The 18,155-nt window shown below is 44.1% G+C and overlaps 1 protein-coding gene across 1 annotated transcript in view; it reads right to left on the bottom strand.

Moving 5' to 3' along the window:
• Positions 1-4,629: 4,629 nt before the first annotated feature.
• Positions 4,630-18,155, bottom strand: part of TNFSF13B (TNF superfamily member 13b) — a 33,512-nt gene continuing 19,986 nt past the window's right edge. Inside the window, exons 4-6 of the mRNA XM_030313974.1 lie at positions 9,771-9,883; positions 9,535-9,685; positions 4,630-6,212 (exon numbers count right to left, since the gene is read on the bottom strand). Coding sequence (XP_030169834.1) covers positions 6,100-6,212; positions 9,535-9,685; positions 9,771-9,883 — 377 coding nt within the window. The 3' untranslated portion in view covers positions 4,630-6,099. The remainder of the gene's footprint in view (positions 6,213-9,534; positions 9,686-9,770; positions 9,884-18,155) is intronic.

Genomic DNA, 18,155 nt, shown 5'->3' with positions numbered 1-18,155 from the left:
AGAGGGAACCTCAGCAGGCAAGGCTGCTTAGAAACATCTTGTACAGGGGCGCCTGGGGGACCGACCTCAGCTCTGGTCACGATCTCGCGGTCCGTGGGCTCGAGCCCCGCGTCGGGCTCTGGGCTGACGGCTCGGAGCCTGGAGCCTGCTTCGGATTCTGTGTCTCCCTCTGTCTCTGCCCCTCCCCTGCTCATGCTCTGTCTCTCTCTGACTCAAAAATAAATAAACGTTATTAAAAAAAAAAAAAGAAAGAAACATCTTGTTCATTTTTGCTGTGGTTTTTGAACTCTAATCTGGCAGCCCTGGCCACTCTGTGGTTTACCCTTTAAAAATGAAACCATTTGTCTCATCTTCCAAGGGAGTCAAATTGCCATGTGTTATGCAGTAGACTTATCTGAAATGCGAATAAAAATGTGGCTGTTTTCCGTTCCCAGGTGACGCTTTACCCACACCACCCTGTTCACACCGAGGGTGGCTTCTAGTCCAGTGGGTGACCGGGGACCCCAACGGGATGTTCCCTCCCTGATGAGCGAGACCCCGCACGGGGATCAGCTGTTCCTCAGGTTTGGAAGGAGGCAGTCGGGGCGATCCTGAGGGGGTGTGAGCAGAGCCCCCTGGCCTGCTCACACTGCAGGCTGGGCTTGCATGGGTGTCCCCAGACCCAGGCGAATCTTTTGTGAGGACATTTTCTTTCTCACCAAACCCCACCCCCTTTCCAAGTTTCTTGCCACTGGCACCTGATCCCCTGAATCCTGGTTCTTTCGCTCCTATCAGGTTACATTTAGGATGACCTCAGGTCCCTACGGATGCTCTTGCCCCACCTGTCCCTGAAGCTTGGAAATGCTTAGTGTCCAGGGCAGGGTGTAGTCACAACTGTTTTTCACTGGCACTGTTGGGTAAGGACAGGTGTTCTTCTGGGACCTGAAGAAGGGCTGGACGGAGTGGTGTTCCCAAACCGGGGGGCAGAGGGCTGTTCTCTCTTTCTTGTTTCTTTCTTCTGATACCTGCAACGGACGAATCACAGAAGAATGACAGAAGAAGAAAAGGAAGGAAAAGAAGAAGAAAAAAGAGGGAAAGAAGAAGTTACCCTCCCTCCTCCTCCCCCCCTTCCCTCCTCCTCCTCCTTCTTCTTCTCCCTCCTCTTCCTCTTCTTCTTCTTCTTCTTGTAGTTTTGGTCTATTCAAGATAACTTAAAACCAAACAACAAAACCAGATTTCTTCAATTTCCTGCTAATTTATAAAACCAAACAGTGCGTGTCTCTTTACTTCTTTTGAATTCCAATGGCAACCCCTCTTCTGTGTGTGTGTGTGTGTGTGTATCTTTTAAGCAACAACATTTAACACATATAACATGCCAGGCACTATTCTGTTCTTTCACATGTTCGTTTCTCCCAACAACTCGGTCACCTGAGCAGTACCCCTACCCCCGAATCCCAAACAATCCAGCCAGGGAACAGCCCAGAAGGGCCTTGAACTCCAGGGGCACCGCCCTCGAGAGGAGCCCTCACTCACCACCCTGTACCCCTCTCCTCGAGCTCCAGGCAGGACCCCCCCGGAATTTTCAGGGCCCAGTGCAAAATGAGAAGGCACGGCCCCTTGTTCAAAAAGTATGACAAGTTTCAAGATGGGGACAGCAGAGGACTAACCAGGAACAGCAGCCTCTGCAGCCCCAGAAGCCAGCTCTGTCGCCAAGAGCTGCTTTCGGTCGTGCGGTCCTGGGGTGCGTGTGGAAGTGTGTGTGCGCCTGTGTGTGCCTTTGTGAGAAATTACTGCCAGTTTTATAGAGAGGGAAGAGGGAGACACAAATTAAGTTGTTCTGCTGCCTACCAGGCATATGGTTGTTCGGTAGTGTAGTTGTTTGCTCCTCTGCAATGACTAGCCCCTGGGCCCGTCTCAATGGACGGGACGGTGTCATAACAGGATATCAACCGAGGCTTCAGCAGACGGGGCTCGCCCCTCCCTCCTACCCCATCAGTTCCCATCTTTGTGATTAGCTTTAAAGACAGTGTGTGGGGGCGCCTGGGAGGCTCAGTTGCTCAAGCGTCTGACTCTTGATCTCAGCTCAGGTCGATTTCTCACGGTTTGTGGGTTTGAGCCCCGTGTCAGGCTCTGTGCTGACGGTGCGGGGTCTGCTTGGGATTCTCCCTCACTCTCCCTCTCCACTTTCTCTCTCTCTCAAAATAAATAAATAAAGAAACCCAAAAAACAATAAATCCAGTGTGCCCTAAAAATTAGATAAAACAAAACAATTTGCCTAACATCTTTTCTTTTCCTTTTTCTTTTCTCTTTTCTTTCCTTTTCTTTTCTTTTCTTTCTTTCCTTCTTTCCTAATTTATTCACTTATTAAGATCTAATTAGCTTTATGAAATGATTCAGCCAGCATCTCATCTAGCAAGTAGAAGGGACCTCCCGCCTAACAGCTTTTCACACATACAAAACGAAGTGTCCTATATTCTAAAACATTTTTTTAGTGTTTATTTATTTTTGAGAGAGACAGAGCATGAACAGGGGAAGGGCAGAGACAGAGGGAGACACAGAATGGGAAACAGGCTCCAGGCTCCGAGATGTCAGCACAGAGCCCGACGCGGGGCTCGAACTCACAAACCATGAGATCATGACTGGGGCCGAAGTCGGACGCTTATAACCGACTGAGCCCCCCAGTCGGCCCATGAAGTGTCCTATATTCTAAATATTGGTAGGGATCACACCAGGATAATGTTGCAAGATTTTTCACCACAATACCTGGGGTTTGTTGTCTCGCCGCTTGGAAGAAGGAAGAGGGGGACACAGAATGAGCATCGGGCAGAAGTTTATTAAAAGTCTAAGATCAGAAGGGAAGAGTAGTAGCAAAGCTCTCTTTCCTGAGAGGGGACATTGGAAAGTGAACGCCAGGACTGTAGGGGAGGGTCCTTGCTTTATAAGGTTCTGGTCAGCCCTCCCCCTCCGCCATCCCTTCCCCCTTGGTCCTTTTCAGGCTCTACCCTTACTGGCTGGATCGCTCTAGGTGCTGGGTTGTCCATTCCTGATGGGCTCCTTTCCATTGTAGGAGGGGTGGTCTCTGGCCATAAGTATGTCTTTAATCAAATTCCCGAGGGAACCCCGAGGGGGAGTAGGTGGGGTCTGTTCCATTGTTAAGAGGAACCTTAAGCCTGAGGGGGTTTGCTGTGGCCACACACCCCCAGCATTGTTTCCAAATGTGTTTTTCCGCAAGAAGGGCCGGGTTGGGGGACGGTGGGGGACTGACAGTGTTCCCTATTTAGATTTGGGGGTGGCTACAGGGGGATGCCCACTTTGTAAAAACGTGTCACCAAGTTGCACCCCCGAGGTATGGCATCTTATTGCATGCATGTTTTGAAATAAAACCTCCGTATTTCAAAAAAGAAGTTTAAACGTCCTGTTTCACATAATGAGTCTAGATTTCTGTCTTAGCAACCCAGTGGAAAACTGTAAAGCAAGGAGGGAGCCGAAGCCCGTCCTGCGGCGCTGCTCAGGGGTTACAACCTCTCCTCCGGGGCGGGCAAGCCGGATTCCTAACCCAAACTACAAAAAGGTTTATTCGGTTCTTCTATCAGTGAGCTGATGCCCCCAGAGCAAACCAGGCTGGCAGGTCCCCTCTCTGCAGAAGGACTGAGAAGTACAGCTGATTTCTGCAGGCGTCAGGTAAGCTGCACGTCACTTCATCGTGGACACTTGCTGGCTGCTGGATGGACTGTCTCCGACAGATGGCAAGTCCACACCCTCGAGGAGCTATTTACTAGCCCGATCCTGACTTCGCATTTAAGACCAGAGCCTCTGGTTGGGCCCACACACTTAACCTTGCAAGCGCTGTCACAGGAAGTCCCAGGGTAACCTCATTTTTCCTAAAGTCAACTGGGGGCAGGATAGAAAAGAGGGAAGCGGGGCCACCGGTGCGTTGCACTGGAAACCACCCCCCCCATACCACGTCACCTCACCTCCGACCCACGTCCTCATTGCTAAATACACTCCCTGAACCAGTCTCACTTTCTGCACAGTTTCACACTCGAGGAAGACAGGATTCACATTGCAATGCTGGTTTAAACTGTAAGTATAGTCTATGTGGCTGAATTCTGCACCTGCTGATAAATGATGCTAAGTCATCAAAGAAGAACAAGGCGGCCAGCTGTCAATCACAGTAGCTTGGTGTGCAAGCCTGTGGATCCGTAGCATGGCCTTCTTTAACCATATGCTCCAAGAAATACTCAGTATAGATCTTTATATATATAGTATTGATGTGAACAAATCCTGTTTGAAATATGTAAAATATTCATAATTTCAAATACTTTTTTTAACATATTTTTTTAATGTTTATTTATTTTTGAGAGAGAGAGACAGAGACAGAACACAAGCAGGGGAGGGGCAGAGGGAGAGGGAGACACAGAATCGGAAGCAGGCTCCAGGCTCTGAGCTGTCAGCACAGAGCCCGATGCGGAGCTCGAACTTGGGAACTCAAACTCGAACTCGAGATTGTGACCTGAGCTGAAGCGTGATGCTCATCCCACTGAGCCACTCAGGCACTCCATTGCCTGAATTTTTAAAATGACATTAAGTTATATGGGGACAAACCAAAAGAGGGGTAGTGTCAGCCAAACCCAATAAAAAAGCCAGGCAGAAGGCACTGAAGATTTTTATTTGGTGACTCACGTTAGCAGCAACACTAGGAAAATGACTCACCTCCTCAATCAGGACTCTTGTTCTGCCTATACTGTTTAATTATACTTTTGTAAAACAAAATACGTTGCAAAATATATTTGACTTTAACCAAAAAGCCAAAATCGTGGAAATCAGAGTTCTAAAGAAAGTTTAATCTTGAACGCAAAATACAAATCCTTCTTTGTGTTGTCTTGAAAAGCACATTGTTAAGAACACTTCGGTGTAGACTGGAGTGAATTATTGTAGCCCAGGGTCTATTCTTGCCTTTACTGTTTAAGCTAGAGAAGGACATTGTTGAATGAAGTAAACTCTTTACACCAGTGACATTTTTAAAAAGACAAGCAAAACAAGGGAGACTGACGTTATAAGATGGCTATGCCAGCATCCACACACGTGATTCCCTATTAGACAAAAATAAGGATTGCGTCCCCAGCATATCAGGATCCGTTTAACAAGCACACGGCACGTAACATCCTTCAGGATGCCAAGAACCTTAGTGAAGCCTCGACTTCTGTAAAGCTAATAACATGAGTGCTCTTTTGAAAGGCTGGGATACCAGCAGCAGTTGACAAAAAAGAACAGATCAAGAGAAAATACATTGCATTATTATGAACGTACTCATTAACTTCTACCGGAGATTTTATTTTTACAGAATAATTATAGGTATTTTTTCGCTGAATGCTTATGTGCATGAGAATTGGAATGACCCTACAGGAAAAGTTTCTGAAGTAACTGAATAAGCTAGGAAAAATACGTGGTAAGTGTTATCTGGTGTTCCATCAGGTGATACGGAATATTACAGACAAAAATTGCAAACTTGAAATACACCAAAAACCTTTAAATAGTGCTTGTATTTTATTTTAAGTCCAACCGTATAATACATTTAAATGGAAGCTTTGTTTAATTACTTTTTTAAGTGTTGAACGCAAGATTTCTGTAAGGTTTATTTTTTCTTACTTCCTACAACGTTAACTGGAAGAGGTGGGGGGGCATATTTAACATAGAGGGGATGAATCCTGAGATTTCCCAAAATGTCTCAATTAAGGTCTTGCGGACATGGGCACTTGTTCCCCAGCGCACAACGGAATGCCGTTTAGGAAGAAATAGGATTATCGCCCCTCGGAAACCTGTGTTTGCTACCAGCCAAGCCGCGATGCCTAAGTTGCTCAACGTGGCTTTTATAGGGAGAGGGCTACTTCTATCTTTCCTCAAACGGGTTCTAGTTCTTGTAATTCACATGACACCCCTGGGCTGCGGCTGTCTGTTCAATTTCCTGTTTTGCTCTAGGTTCAGCAAATCAAAACAAATAGCTCACAGAAAAGAGTTCGGTAACTCCTGGTTTTCTTCCTCTGGCATTTCCAGTGAAGTGTTCTCTCCTTAGAGGCACAGAGAAAGGAAGGAGTTCGCCGCGAACAAGGTAGAAGTAGGTCACAGAAGTTTCAATGCTCCAAAAAACGTGCCATCTCCATCTTGCGATATTTTAGCGTCTTCCCGCGGTATTGCCAGTTGGAGTTCATCTCCTTCTTCCAGCTTTGCGATGCCTGGAAAACAGTGATTTACAGGGACTTTAAGTGGTTGTACGATGCGGGGGGCGGGGGGGACGCGTATTAAATAAAACTATGTCATGTTGGGAAAATGCTAACGTCCGCATGCACACCTCAAATCACACCGGTAGACGTCTGAACCAGTTACACCATTCCACCAGCCGGAAAACAGAAACAGCTAAAGCAAATGAGCAGAAAGAATGACAACAGATATAACTGTGTTTACCACCTACTGTCGATAAAATGGAGACGCTGAACGGAAACCAATGTCTGGGGGTAAGAAAAAAAGTTAAGTAATCATAGCATGTCGTCTTGATGGGATAGTATATGGTTAAAAGTGGTTTTGCTTCCTTGTATTGACAAAGAAAGCTATTTATAATAACGTTAAGCAAAAACACAAAATAGAGATAGAAAAAAACGACACACACCATGCAGTGTGGGTATGCTGCATGTACACACTTAAATGTGCACATAAAATGCACACATTGTTAAAAAAAAAAAAAAACAAAAAAACATTCATTAGCTAAGCCTATATGCTAACATAGTTTTCTCTACAGTCCAGACCATAGGATTAGGACTCATTTGCATTATTTTTTACAGCCTTCTATATCATGTTTCCTTAAATGACCATATCTGACTTTATAACCAAAAGCACGAAAGTACTTAGCTTCTCAAAACTGATCGAGAAATCTGTGTGTGCCTAGTTTACAGTGATGCATCCTGTGATTCAGGAATACAAAACACAACTCGGGAACTACACTCAGTAAGCACGACGGTGCGGACCCCAATACGGACCCCATGTTAAAAGGAAAATAGGAGGGAAAAGGAAGGAGGAGAAAAAACAAAGAAACCAACAAACAAAATAATATCAAAACTGCTAATACTTTCAACCAATAATTTAAAAGGTAGTTGCGTTTTCATGAATATGCAGTGAAAATGTATTATAGGAACTATGTTACATATGTTAACATCCATCATCAAACCCAAAGCACCCAGATCTCCTGACAGTCAGTCTTTATTTACTGAATACTTAATGATATGCCAGGCACCTTTCAAGACACACAAGAGCTGTGATCAGAATTACAAAAGATTCTGTCTCCAAAGATCTTGGGTGTCTGTCTGTTTGTTTGTTTGTTTGTTTTTGTAATGGACTAAGACAGACAACAAACAAAAGAACATAGTTTCAGGTACTGTGAAGGGTAATTGTACACTTTTCAGGATTAGCAAGGCATTTGATGACTACATTAAATAGTAGAAAGAAAAAAAAATAGATTGGAATTTGTTGAAGAAATCAGTTGTTATAAAGACTGAAGATAATCTAGTATTTCGAAAAGGCTATTGATCACAGAGCATTAAGTAATGCTAACTCTCAAAGCCAGTGTGAACTATTTTCAAGTAGGTTCTGTTTAAAATTCTAATGCTGAGTCATTGGCTATTTCGAGTCTTCCAGATGATAGCTATCAGCTGTACCTTCTACAACAGACACACTCAGTTTGTTCATGAGATAGTGAGAAAGTGTGTAAAAGAGGCGCCTGGTCTTCTGCTGGGCTCCTCACATGGACCACCTACATTTTTTCCACGGTATTTTGTATGGAAGCGCTTCACGCACTCAGATACAAATCTGTGGTTTTTTAATGGTTTTAAACAGATTTGCCCAAGAGCAGATTAAAATTGCAAACCTGAGGTGTCCTAGAGAACGGTTCTCATGGATGATACTACGCCACAGGCATTGAGACTCAGCTTTACGGCCCAGTTAACTACTCTTAAAAAGCGGGCAGCTAGGAAGTGTGGCCGAGACCATGAACGCGGAGGGGCAGATGACCAGAAAGCCTCCACGAGCAGCTCGCGAAGCCGTAATTACTGCTGCATGTGAACAGCACAGACGGGGGCGGCCTCGCCATTTCCAAGGATCCTGCAACAGCAGGACACTGGTCATCGCTGGGCACAGGGGAGCTTTTCTTTATGAAAATGAGGGAGTTCCAATTTAACACACTTCCTCGTCATCCCGTAACAGCTATTTAAGGCAGTGGATCCAGAATGACAATCGTCTCCGTTTTTATGAACTATTTTCCTTCCTTCCCAATTGGCTTCTTGTGCACTTGTCGGCAGACAGCTTTGCGAGTTAGTGCTTCAAATAGCGTGGCCAGGGGCGCCCGGGTGGCTTGGTCAGCTAAGCGTCCGACTTCGGCTCGGGTCATGATCTCACGGTCCGTGAGTTCCAGCCCCGCGTCGGGCTCTGTGCTGACAGCTCAGAGCCTGGAGCCTGTTTCAGATTCTGTGTCTCCCTCTCTCTCTGCCCCTCCCCTGTTCACACTCTGTCTCTCTCTGTCTCAAAAATAAATAAACGTTAAAAAAAAAAATTAAAAAAAAAAACAACAAATAGCGTGGCCAGTCCCCAGGCCTGTGTTTCACGCTGTCTTTTCACGGGAACAGTCTGGAACTGAAGACATTCCTCAGGGTTCTCCATTGGATTTGTCAAAACCACCAGGGAGGAATCAATGTGTTTAAGGCAATTATGGGCTCCCCCCACCCGCCCAACACCAGCTTTGATGAATTCACCCCCACCATGAAATAAAGACTGTGTAGGCAAATACAGCCCAAAGGCCTGACACGAACAAATTCCACCCTTCCTCTTTTCTCTCTGCGTCTTCAGGGCCCCTGGGCTGCAGCAGCCTTGCGCCTACATGTTCACATCCCAAAGCCATCCGTCTGCTGTCCCTTTCCACCAGAGGTCACCTGTATGAGGCTGAGAGAAAGCCACTGTGCAACTTGACCAGACCCTCAAACCAGCCAGGGCATTCTCTAGCAGCCCTTAAAACAAAACAAGACAAAACAAAACAAAACAAAACAAAACAAAAAGAAAGAAAAAGAAAAAAGAAAAGCTTTGGGGGCTCCCACTCTGGGGTCACACCGGGTGGTTTATGCCAAGTTCTGGAACTTAGAAACTCTGCAAGCTAGGACACCGTGTGCTGCCTCCCTGTGTCTGGATTCCGCCTCCCTTGAACAGGGAGGATCCTGTGAAGGAGCACAGGTAAGGGACAGACAAGGTCGCCGGGCACGTGGTGACCGTTCTCGTTCTATTATCACTGCTGTCGTTATTATATAGTTTTACCTGCTGAAGAAAACGCAGTTTAGAATTGCTCTCAGTGTCGACAGCTCTGAGTTCGTGCCCTCTCTCAATGTATAGAAACGGGATAGAACTCTTAGTAACGATTTTTTGTTTCAATTAAAAGGAACCAGCTCATCATTCAAGAGGATAAAAAACGCACAGCATATCAAGGAGTGTCTTTCTGTCTATTTATACAGAACTGTTATTTACCAGCAGAATAACAGGAATTATTGGGTAGTGTTTCAGGCATATTTTGAATACATCGGAACAAATTCACCAGACTCAGTTCGTCCCCAAAGACGTGGACTTTTTTCCTCTGTATTAGGTGTCCCATAGCAAAGGTGTTATCCGTGTATAAAACCTGAGGAACAAACCAAAGAACTCTGTCAGAAGCGAGCACAAAAAGGAGGCACTGGGCGGTGGCACAGGTGGGGCGTTGAACCTACCTGCCCGTATATAAAGAAGTAACCGGTTTCTTTCACCAGGATTTTATTTTCCTTTTCTTCCAGGGCCCTTCCTCTTTTAAAGCTGAGCAGCCACGGAACGAACGTGTAGGCTCCTACGATGGAGAGAGTAACTTGTGAGGAAAGCAGTTTTTCACCTCCACTTAGTTGCTAAACCGAGTCTGAAACTTAGAACTGAATTTCATCTTCAAGGAAAAAAAAAAAAAAGAGGAAAAGAAAACAAATCAGGGAGCTCTGCTGGTTTTTCAGCTGTGCTTGGCACATTAACCCGGACAACCATCGGAGACAGGAACCTGAGGGCAAACACTTCATAAGAATGTTCTGCGTTTTCTTTTGTTCTTGTGTATTGCAGCAATTTTCATCACGGAGCCCGGTCTGCATGGCAGAGTTGGAGGCGAAAGAAAAAAAAATGGACCAAATGTCTCTGAATAACACACTTACACAAGTTTTCTGGTTTTTCCTTGCTTCCCAGAGGGGAGGGGGCTAGCAGGGGGAGAATTTAGGGAAGGGCATCAGGGGAGAAGCCCCCTCCCCAGTGCACTGGGCAACAGAAGAGAGCTTCCAGAGAGCGTGGGAAGTTCCCAAGACATAGCCTTTCCTAGGACATGGTCAAGGAACTTGGCAATGTCCCTCTGTAATATTCAAGTAAAGTGGTTTGTGCTCAGCACATGAATTCTCCTCCGGGACCCCTCAGGCTTCCCTTGGGAGTGACAGGGGAGCTGCGGTGTGGAAGAACCCCAGGAAGGGTGCAGACAGCAGCCAGCAGCTACAGAAAATGGGTCGGCAGGAGGGGACCCGATCTCTGTGCCAGAACATGGTGCTTCGGGACAGACGCCCTTGAGGAGGGTATAAACGCTCCTCTCCTGTGAATCCACAGTGTAAAGTCACGGGGTTTCTCACCGTCATGTAAAGATTGGAGTAAATGGCGAAACCTGAGGCCAGATTAAGAAATGTGGGGTTGGGGGGGAGGGTAGAAGTAAAATAGCATAAAATAATTGAAAAGAAGATGAGGGAAATGGTAACAACATACAGAGAGAATAATAAAATGAAACTGTGGTGGTCTAAAATAGTATAAAAAGTGTTCCCATATGATTGGTCATGTTGGACCACACGCGTCCCCAAGCTTCACCTCGGTCGTAGCAAAAAGGGAAACAATAATCAAATTCAGAGTCCATGGGACAATATTCCAGAAGCTCAAGAAAAAAACAACTTGTCCTAGACTGAGTTTAAAGAAAACGTTCCCTGGGGATTTCTGAAAGGGGCTGCACGGTAGGACGCAGCAGCCGGTAACGCTTTCACATTCGTAAACACAACTGCTGAGTGCGTGCACCCACTTCAGCGAGCTCCCCGAAGGCCAACCCATCACATCTGAACTTTTTCCAAATGGGATTCTTGAGGGAAAAATATAAAACGAAAACTACGCATTTTCTGAATGTGTGGAGGAGGAAAGGACCCAAGGTGATCACACAAAGCAAACTACCCCTTGAACCTGAGTTCAGTTCCCTAAGGCAGCTCTCCCAGTTGACATGCCCACAGGTGCAGGGCGGGCGCTGGGAGGGAGAGCCAGAGAGGAGAGACAGGTGCACTTGTCCCTCCTCTCGTGTATTCTCAGTCCCCCCAGGGGAGCCAATGCCCCCACAGTATCCGGCAGGCCCCTCACCACCTTGCTTTGCTGTTCCCAAGGTCTGTGAGGAAGCTTTAATTGAGTAAAACCCACCAGTGCCACTCTGGATGGTGACAGTCCCTGGATAAAAGATCGCCCCAGTTACAAGTCACAGAGACAAACTCATCGTCCCGTTTTGATACTGCATCATTTCAGTGACGAGATGACAATAAGGTAGTTTCACATTTGTTTAAATGAGATCATGTACCCAAGGCACTTTCAGAGACAGAGAGCTGAAAATATGAGGAAGAATTAATCATCCTGGTTGTTCTTACTGAAAGCGGCTGCTCTCGTGGGTTCCGAGGGTACCTACTTGATGCTCTGACCAAAGAAAGGCGTCTTTTCCCTTCAAAACAGTACACATCTCGGATCCCGACTTCTCTGGGTTCAGACACTGTTTATGTTTGGTTCTCTGCTGTTTGCCCAGGGCCTGACACCATGCCTGGCCTCCAGCAGACATGCAGCAAATATTTACTGAATTAACTAATTCAACTTTAAACATAAGCTAATTCAAAATGTCAGGGCGTTCTCTGCAACTACCCGCAAGCATCCGATTGTTTTTTAAAAGCATTCTGTTATTTATGTATTTGTTTATTTACTTTAAAAGCATTTTGTGAGCTAGTTACTGAAACCGTGTGAAATGCGACGACATCACTCGTGAACTAAAGTAACACACAGAGTTCTAAACCTGGCTAGAGATGTTTACTTACTAAACATTTTTTTTTCAATGTCGTAGGTTGATTTCCTATTTCTTTACACCATACTTATATCTATAAAATCAGTGAGGTGCTTTTTACCCAATTCCACCACTGTATCGTCAGCAAAGAAAGAAAAACAAATAGTTACTAGGTATATATTCTTACCTCCTCTCGGCATTTTCTTTTGGCATTTCATCCTATCTTGCTGGGAATGTTCTCATTAAAGAGAGTCAGTGCATGGTTACCTGTTTTAATGTACTGTCTGCATTTCTCCCCCACTGCACACACACACAGCACACACACCCACATACACGCACACGCGCGCACACGAATTCTACTCCCTAAGGCCAAATGCCAAGAATACAGCCCAGCACACTATATGCACTCAGTGAATACGTGCTACTGAATGAGTGTTGAATCCTTTAAGCAAACAGACGAAACAGTAAGTTAAAAGTAATTATATACTTAAGCATAAATATTATAACGTGTTTCTACATCTTAAAACGTGCGTAGATTTTTCACACGCAAATTAGACTACAGAGAAATGCTAATGAAAAAAATACACATGAAGTGCCTATTCTGTAGGATGCTTTTCTTTTTTTTTTTTTCGTTTTTTTTTTTTTAACATTTATTTATTTTTGACAGACGGAGAGAGACAAAGCACAAGTGGGGGAGGAGCAGAGAGTGAGGGAGACACAGAATCCAAGGCAGGCTCCAAGCTCTGAGCTGTCAGCACAGAGCCCGGACGCAGGGCTCGAACCCATGAACCACGAGATCATGACCTGAGCCGAAGTCAGACGCTTAACCGACTGAGCCACCCAGGCGCCCCTGTAGGATGCCTTTGTAAACCAGAATGCATTACTACTTATAGTCGGTATTTGAAAATTCGGAAGTACACTCCAAGAGTATTACTGCTTATTTTATCTTTGCTAGTCCACAGCTAAAATACAGATGTGCTGTGGTGTATAAAAAGGCTGAACTTCCCACCTCCACTCAGCTGTACATACTTGATGTACTGATCTGTTTTTGAAAACTTAAGAAAATTAATGTGTGCAACGACCTGCGAAATTCAATAAAAAGAATGCCAGTATTAGTTTGTGAAAATAATTTACGCGTGCACTTGAAAGTGTTTGCTCTTAAAAGAGTAGATCTTTCCTGTTCTCACATATAACAAATACATAAATTTTAGGTTGACGACATTTTATAGAAGAATCAGACATTTCATTAATATTTGGTTTTTATTCTATTTTATCAATTGGACGTTTCCTTGCAAACATTCGTACCCCCGGTGTTACCTCCTTCAACAGCTGGAAATAGATGCTCAGACAGCAGCTGTCGATCAGAGCTGCTACATTGGTGACTTCTCTTGATTTTTAAATGTTATTATCGTACAGCTGCTGGAAATAGTTTTAACGGATAAAATATTGATAACACATTTTTAAAAAGAGAAAGTAAACCAATTCAAGACATCGTAATTTTTTTGTATAAAGCAAGTATAGTGTGGCCTGGAAATCCATAGTTATCGTAGGCTTGATTCCATAGCTGAGGTGGAGCAAGGGAAATCAGGAGAAAACAAATGCAGCCGGGCAGGGCCAAGGGGCAGAGCTGTATGGAGGGCAACTGGAGGGCCCTGTAGGGCTGTAAGCAGTGGAGAGAAATGATTATTCCATCTTTTAGAAATATCACGATGCGGCTTCCAGGCAAGAAAAGGTACAAAAATGGGGGCAAAGAACCAGCCAAGGTGGGAGATGATGGCCGTCTGTACCAGGATGGTGAGATGGGAATGAGTGAAATGGATTAATGCAGGTTGGATTCATGGGGAATAACTCGTAGGGTTTTGAGATTAACGTAAGGTGTTAGCAGGAACAGGCAAGAATGACACCCAGCATTCTGGGTTAGAGAAGCGAGGACACAGCCATCACACTAAATGACAGAGGAACACTGCAGGAAGGGATCTGGGGACAAGTTCTACAGTGCGGCTGAGGTACCACCAAGTTGTAAAGGAAGAGATGTGTACAGGCTTGGAGCTTGGTGGCTCAAGCTAAAGATCTACATCCAAACCATCAGCATGTGGCTGTTATATGACAACACAACACAGTATTTAAGAACACCACAGAAACAAGGTGAAAACAAAAGAGAACAGGACTACATCAGAGGTCTTGAAAGACATCAATATGGAGGAGATACATTTAGGAGTAATTTGCAAAGAGATTTAAAAGGAGACGCTGAAAAGAGAATGGTTAGAGAAACAAACTTCAGGAAGCCTGTGTTTCTAGAAGAAACAGTCATCAAGTGTTAAATTCTACTGGGAGATTAAAAGTAAATCTCATCCTTGCCTCTATGAAATAATTACGAAACAATTACGTAGCAAAGCAGAAATAAACAAGGGACTTCCGCCATCAACATGATTGAGGAAAATACATCTGCCCTTTCTTTACCTCTGTTAAGTCATGTGAAAGAAATGGACAGAAAGAAATGGCACGTTTTCCAGAGTAACTTGAAAGGGTAACAAAGTCACTGAGCTCACACCGGGCTGGATGTGGAAGGGGAGAGAGGAGGCAGAGAAAATAGCGACAGGTCCCGGCAGTGGCCAACTTCATAAAGAGCCAGCAAAAGTCAACTCCCTAAAGGTGAAGAAGCCCTCACATGTACACAGAAATCTAGAATCTTACCATCCTGGAAATTTCAGTGCGGGTTAAAAGAACTTGGAAGATGAGGAGGAAAAATCCTCATTTAAATGAAAATAAAAAGTTTCAGAATGGAAAGTTGGTTTTACACAAAAGAAGATGGAAATAAAGAGTTTAGAATTTGAGAAAAGAATGTAGAGCTATAGAATATGTAAGACAGGTGAAGAATTACCATCCTACACAGAACTGGAACCCTGAAAAAACCAGCAACAACAAAAGTCAAGCAAAACAACCACAGACTGAGAAACCACATCCTGAGCCCAGAAAGGTTGATTCCAAAATTCACCAGTTCCATGTGGCTGCTGTAACAAATTACCACAAACTCAGTGGCTTAAAGCAACACACATGTATTATGTCACAGTGCAAAACATGAGAAGTCTCGCTGGGCAAAACTCAAGGTGTTGGCAAGATAGTGCTTCTTCTGGAAGCTGGAAAACCCATCCATTGCCTCTCCTAGCTCCTCCAGTCCACCTACTTTCCTTGCCTTGTGGCCTCTTCTATTTTCCCAGGCAGCAACCACATCATTCCGAGCTTCGCTTTCATCACCGCATCTCCTTCTTGGACTCTGACCCTACCAGCTTCCTCTTTGAGGACCCTTGTGATTACACTGGGCTTGCCAGGGTAGTTTCCTCAAATTTCTTATCTCAGTCACATCTGCAAAGTCTCCTTTGCCACATGAAGTAAAATGCTCACAAAAGTTTCAGGGATCAGGCTGTAGATGCCTTTGAGGGCTGTTATTCTACCTATCATAATAGTCAACCCTGACATATATAGCCAAATAAGTTTTGCCTTTTTAAGGGAAATAAATAACTCTTTGTACAGTCAGGCAAGAAAGTCAAGCCACTTATGAGAAGAAAAATTTCTCTTACCTTAGTTTTCTTTAATGTGCATCTAATGCCCAAAGACAGTGGAGAAATTCCTACAACTCAAGAGAAGAAATGGGAATTTTGTATCTAGACAGCTGTCCCTAATGTATAAATGTTTAAATGTTTATTTTTGAGAGAAAGAGAGAGAGTGAGCAGAGGAGGGGCAGAGAGAGGGGGACAGAGAATCCCAAGCAGGCTCTGCACTGACAGCAGTGAGCCCGATGCGGGGTTCGAACTCATGAACCATGAGACCGTGACCTGAGCTGAAGTCATATGCTCACACCTACTGAGCCACCCAGGCACCCCCAAAGATACAGTTTTATCAGTGCAAAAACTTTGTGAGCATTCTTCTCATGAGCCCATTTTGGGTAAACTACTCAAGAATGGAATTCCAGAAAGTAAGAGATGAATGAGGAAAGCACAGTACAAGCAAGCACCTGCAGTGGGTATTGAATATATTTATCTGTAAAATCCCAAACAAATGAAAGCTTGTAAAGAGAATGATGGCTTGACAGAAAAGAATGGAATCGGGGCGCCTGGGTGGTGGCTCAGTCAGTTAAGCGTCCAACTTTGGCTCAGGTCATGATCTCATGCTTTGTGGATTCAAGCCCCGCGTCGGGCTCTGTGCTGACAGCTCGGAGCCTGGAACCTGCTTCAGATCCTGTGTCTCCCTCTCTCTTTTTCCGTCACCTGCTCGCGCTCTGTCTCTGTCTCTCAAAAATGAATAAACGTTTAAATAAATAAATAAACAAACAAATGTTCCGAATGATGGATTATGTCAGCAAGATGGCAGTGTAGGGAGCCTTACACATCATCCCTGCACAGAAACATTGATTTAACAATAATATTGGTGCTGAGATACCTTGAAAAGAAATTCAGAATCCAGCTAAGAAGTAGAAGCTAAGTAGTAGAGCACAAACTGAGAAGCAGCCACATTTTTATAGGTAAGAGGAGCGGTTTCAATTTATTCACCTTAGTCCCTACCCCAAACAGGCATAGCTCAGCACCAAGAAGCCTGCCTCAGCCTGTGAGTCCTCCATGGGGGGTGAGATTGAAGGGTGCACCTGTGCCCTATGGCCTCTCAGAGTGCCTTCTAGGGAGCTGGTTTCCATCATCTCACCCTGTACTTAGTGTGGAATAACCAAAAGAGCTTGGTGCTTGATACAGTTAGAAACAAAGAAAAGGACAGGACAGTCTCTTATACCCAGCGTTTTGTTTTGTTTTGTTTTGTTTTGTTTTGTTTTGTTTTGTAAGACTGAGGAGAAGCAGAGAACAGATTCTTTTCCTCCAGGAGGGAAAGGAGGAAGCAAAGGGGACCTTGCTCCTGTCTGGCCTTAGAGTGGCTGATATTAAGCACTGCTGACCAATGGAAGTGTCTTCCAGGGAAAGTCAGTCCATGGGGAGTAGGAGAGGTAGTGCTTCTTCAGATGCAGAGGCAACAAAGCAACTCTACGAGGAACATGAAGAACCAAGAAAACCCAACATAAATAAAGGGATAAAACAAATCTTCATAAACCTGAAAGAAATGGCTATCGTGAATTATAAATCACTTTCAACTCTAGTATAAAAGTTAAAAGATGAAAGTATTAAAAGAATTATAACTATAGTAATTGGTTAATAGATACACAACATAGAAAGATGTAAACAGGCATATATCAGTAACAAAGTGTGGGGGAGGGAGAAGTAAAAGTATAGTTTTTGTAGGAAATTGAAGTTAAGTCGCTATCAGCTTAAAATAGACTACTGTAATTAAGCTGTTTTATGTAAGCCTCATGGTAAACACAAATAAAAAACTTGTAGTAGACACTCAAAATACAAAGACAAAGGAATCAAAGCTACCAGTACACAAAATAAGCAGCAAAGAAAGACAGCAAGAGAGTAAGAAAGGGACAAAGGAACTACAAAACAGCCAGGAAACAATTAACAAAAGGAAAATAATAAGTCCTCACTACCAATAATTACTTTAAATGTAAATGGATTAAATTCCCCAATCAAAAGGCATTGAGTGGCTGAATGATTTGAAAGAAAAACAAAATCCAACCATACGCTGTCTACAAGAAAGTCACTCAGCTTTAAGGACACACATAGTGAAGGGCAGGATAACAATATTTCCTCCAATGGTAAACAAAAGAGACAAGAAGTGGCTACTCTTATATTAGACAAAATAGACTTCAACAAGTCAAAACATGTCACAAGGGATGAACAAGGTCATTACATGATGACAAGTGGATTGATTCATCAAGAGGATAAAACAACAACTATGTATACACACACACACACACACACACACACACACACACACATACACTCAACATTGGAGCCCCTAAACGTATAAAACAAATGTTAACAGATTTGGAGAGACAAATAGATAGCAATACAATAACAGTAGGAAAATTCAATACCCTACATTCAATAAAGGATAGGTCATCCAAAAGAAAATAATAAGGAAATAG

The sequence above is a fragment of the Lynx canadensis genome, chromosome A1, assembly GCF_007474595.2.
Source record: "Lynx canadensis isolate LIC74 chromosome A1, mLynCan4.pri.v2, whole genome shotgun sequence".
Classification (NCBI taxonomy): domain Eukaryota; kingdom Metazoa; phylum Chordata; class Mammalia; order Carnivora; family Felidae; genus Lynx; species Lynx canadensis.
The sequence above is the reverse complement of the archived record's forward strand: the minus strand, read 5'-3'. Positions and strand labels throughout refer to the sequence as shown.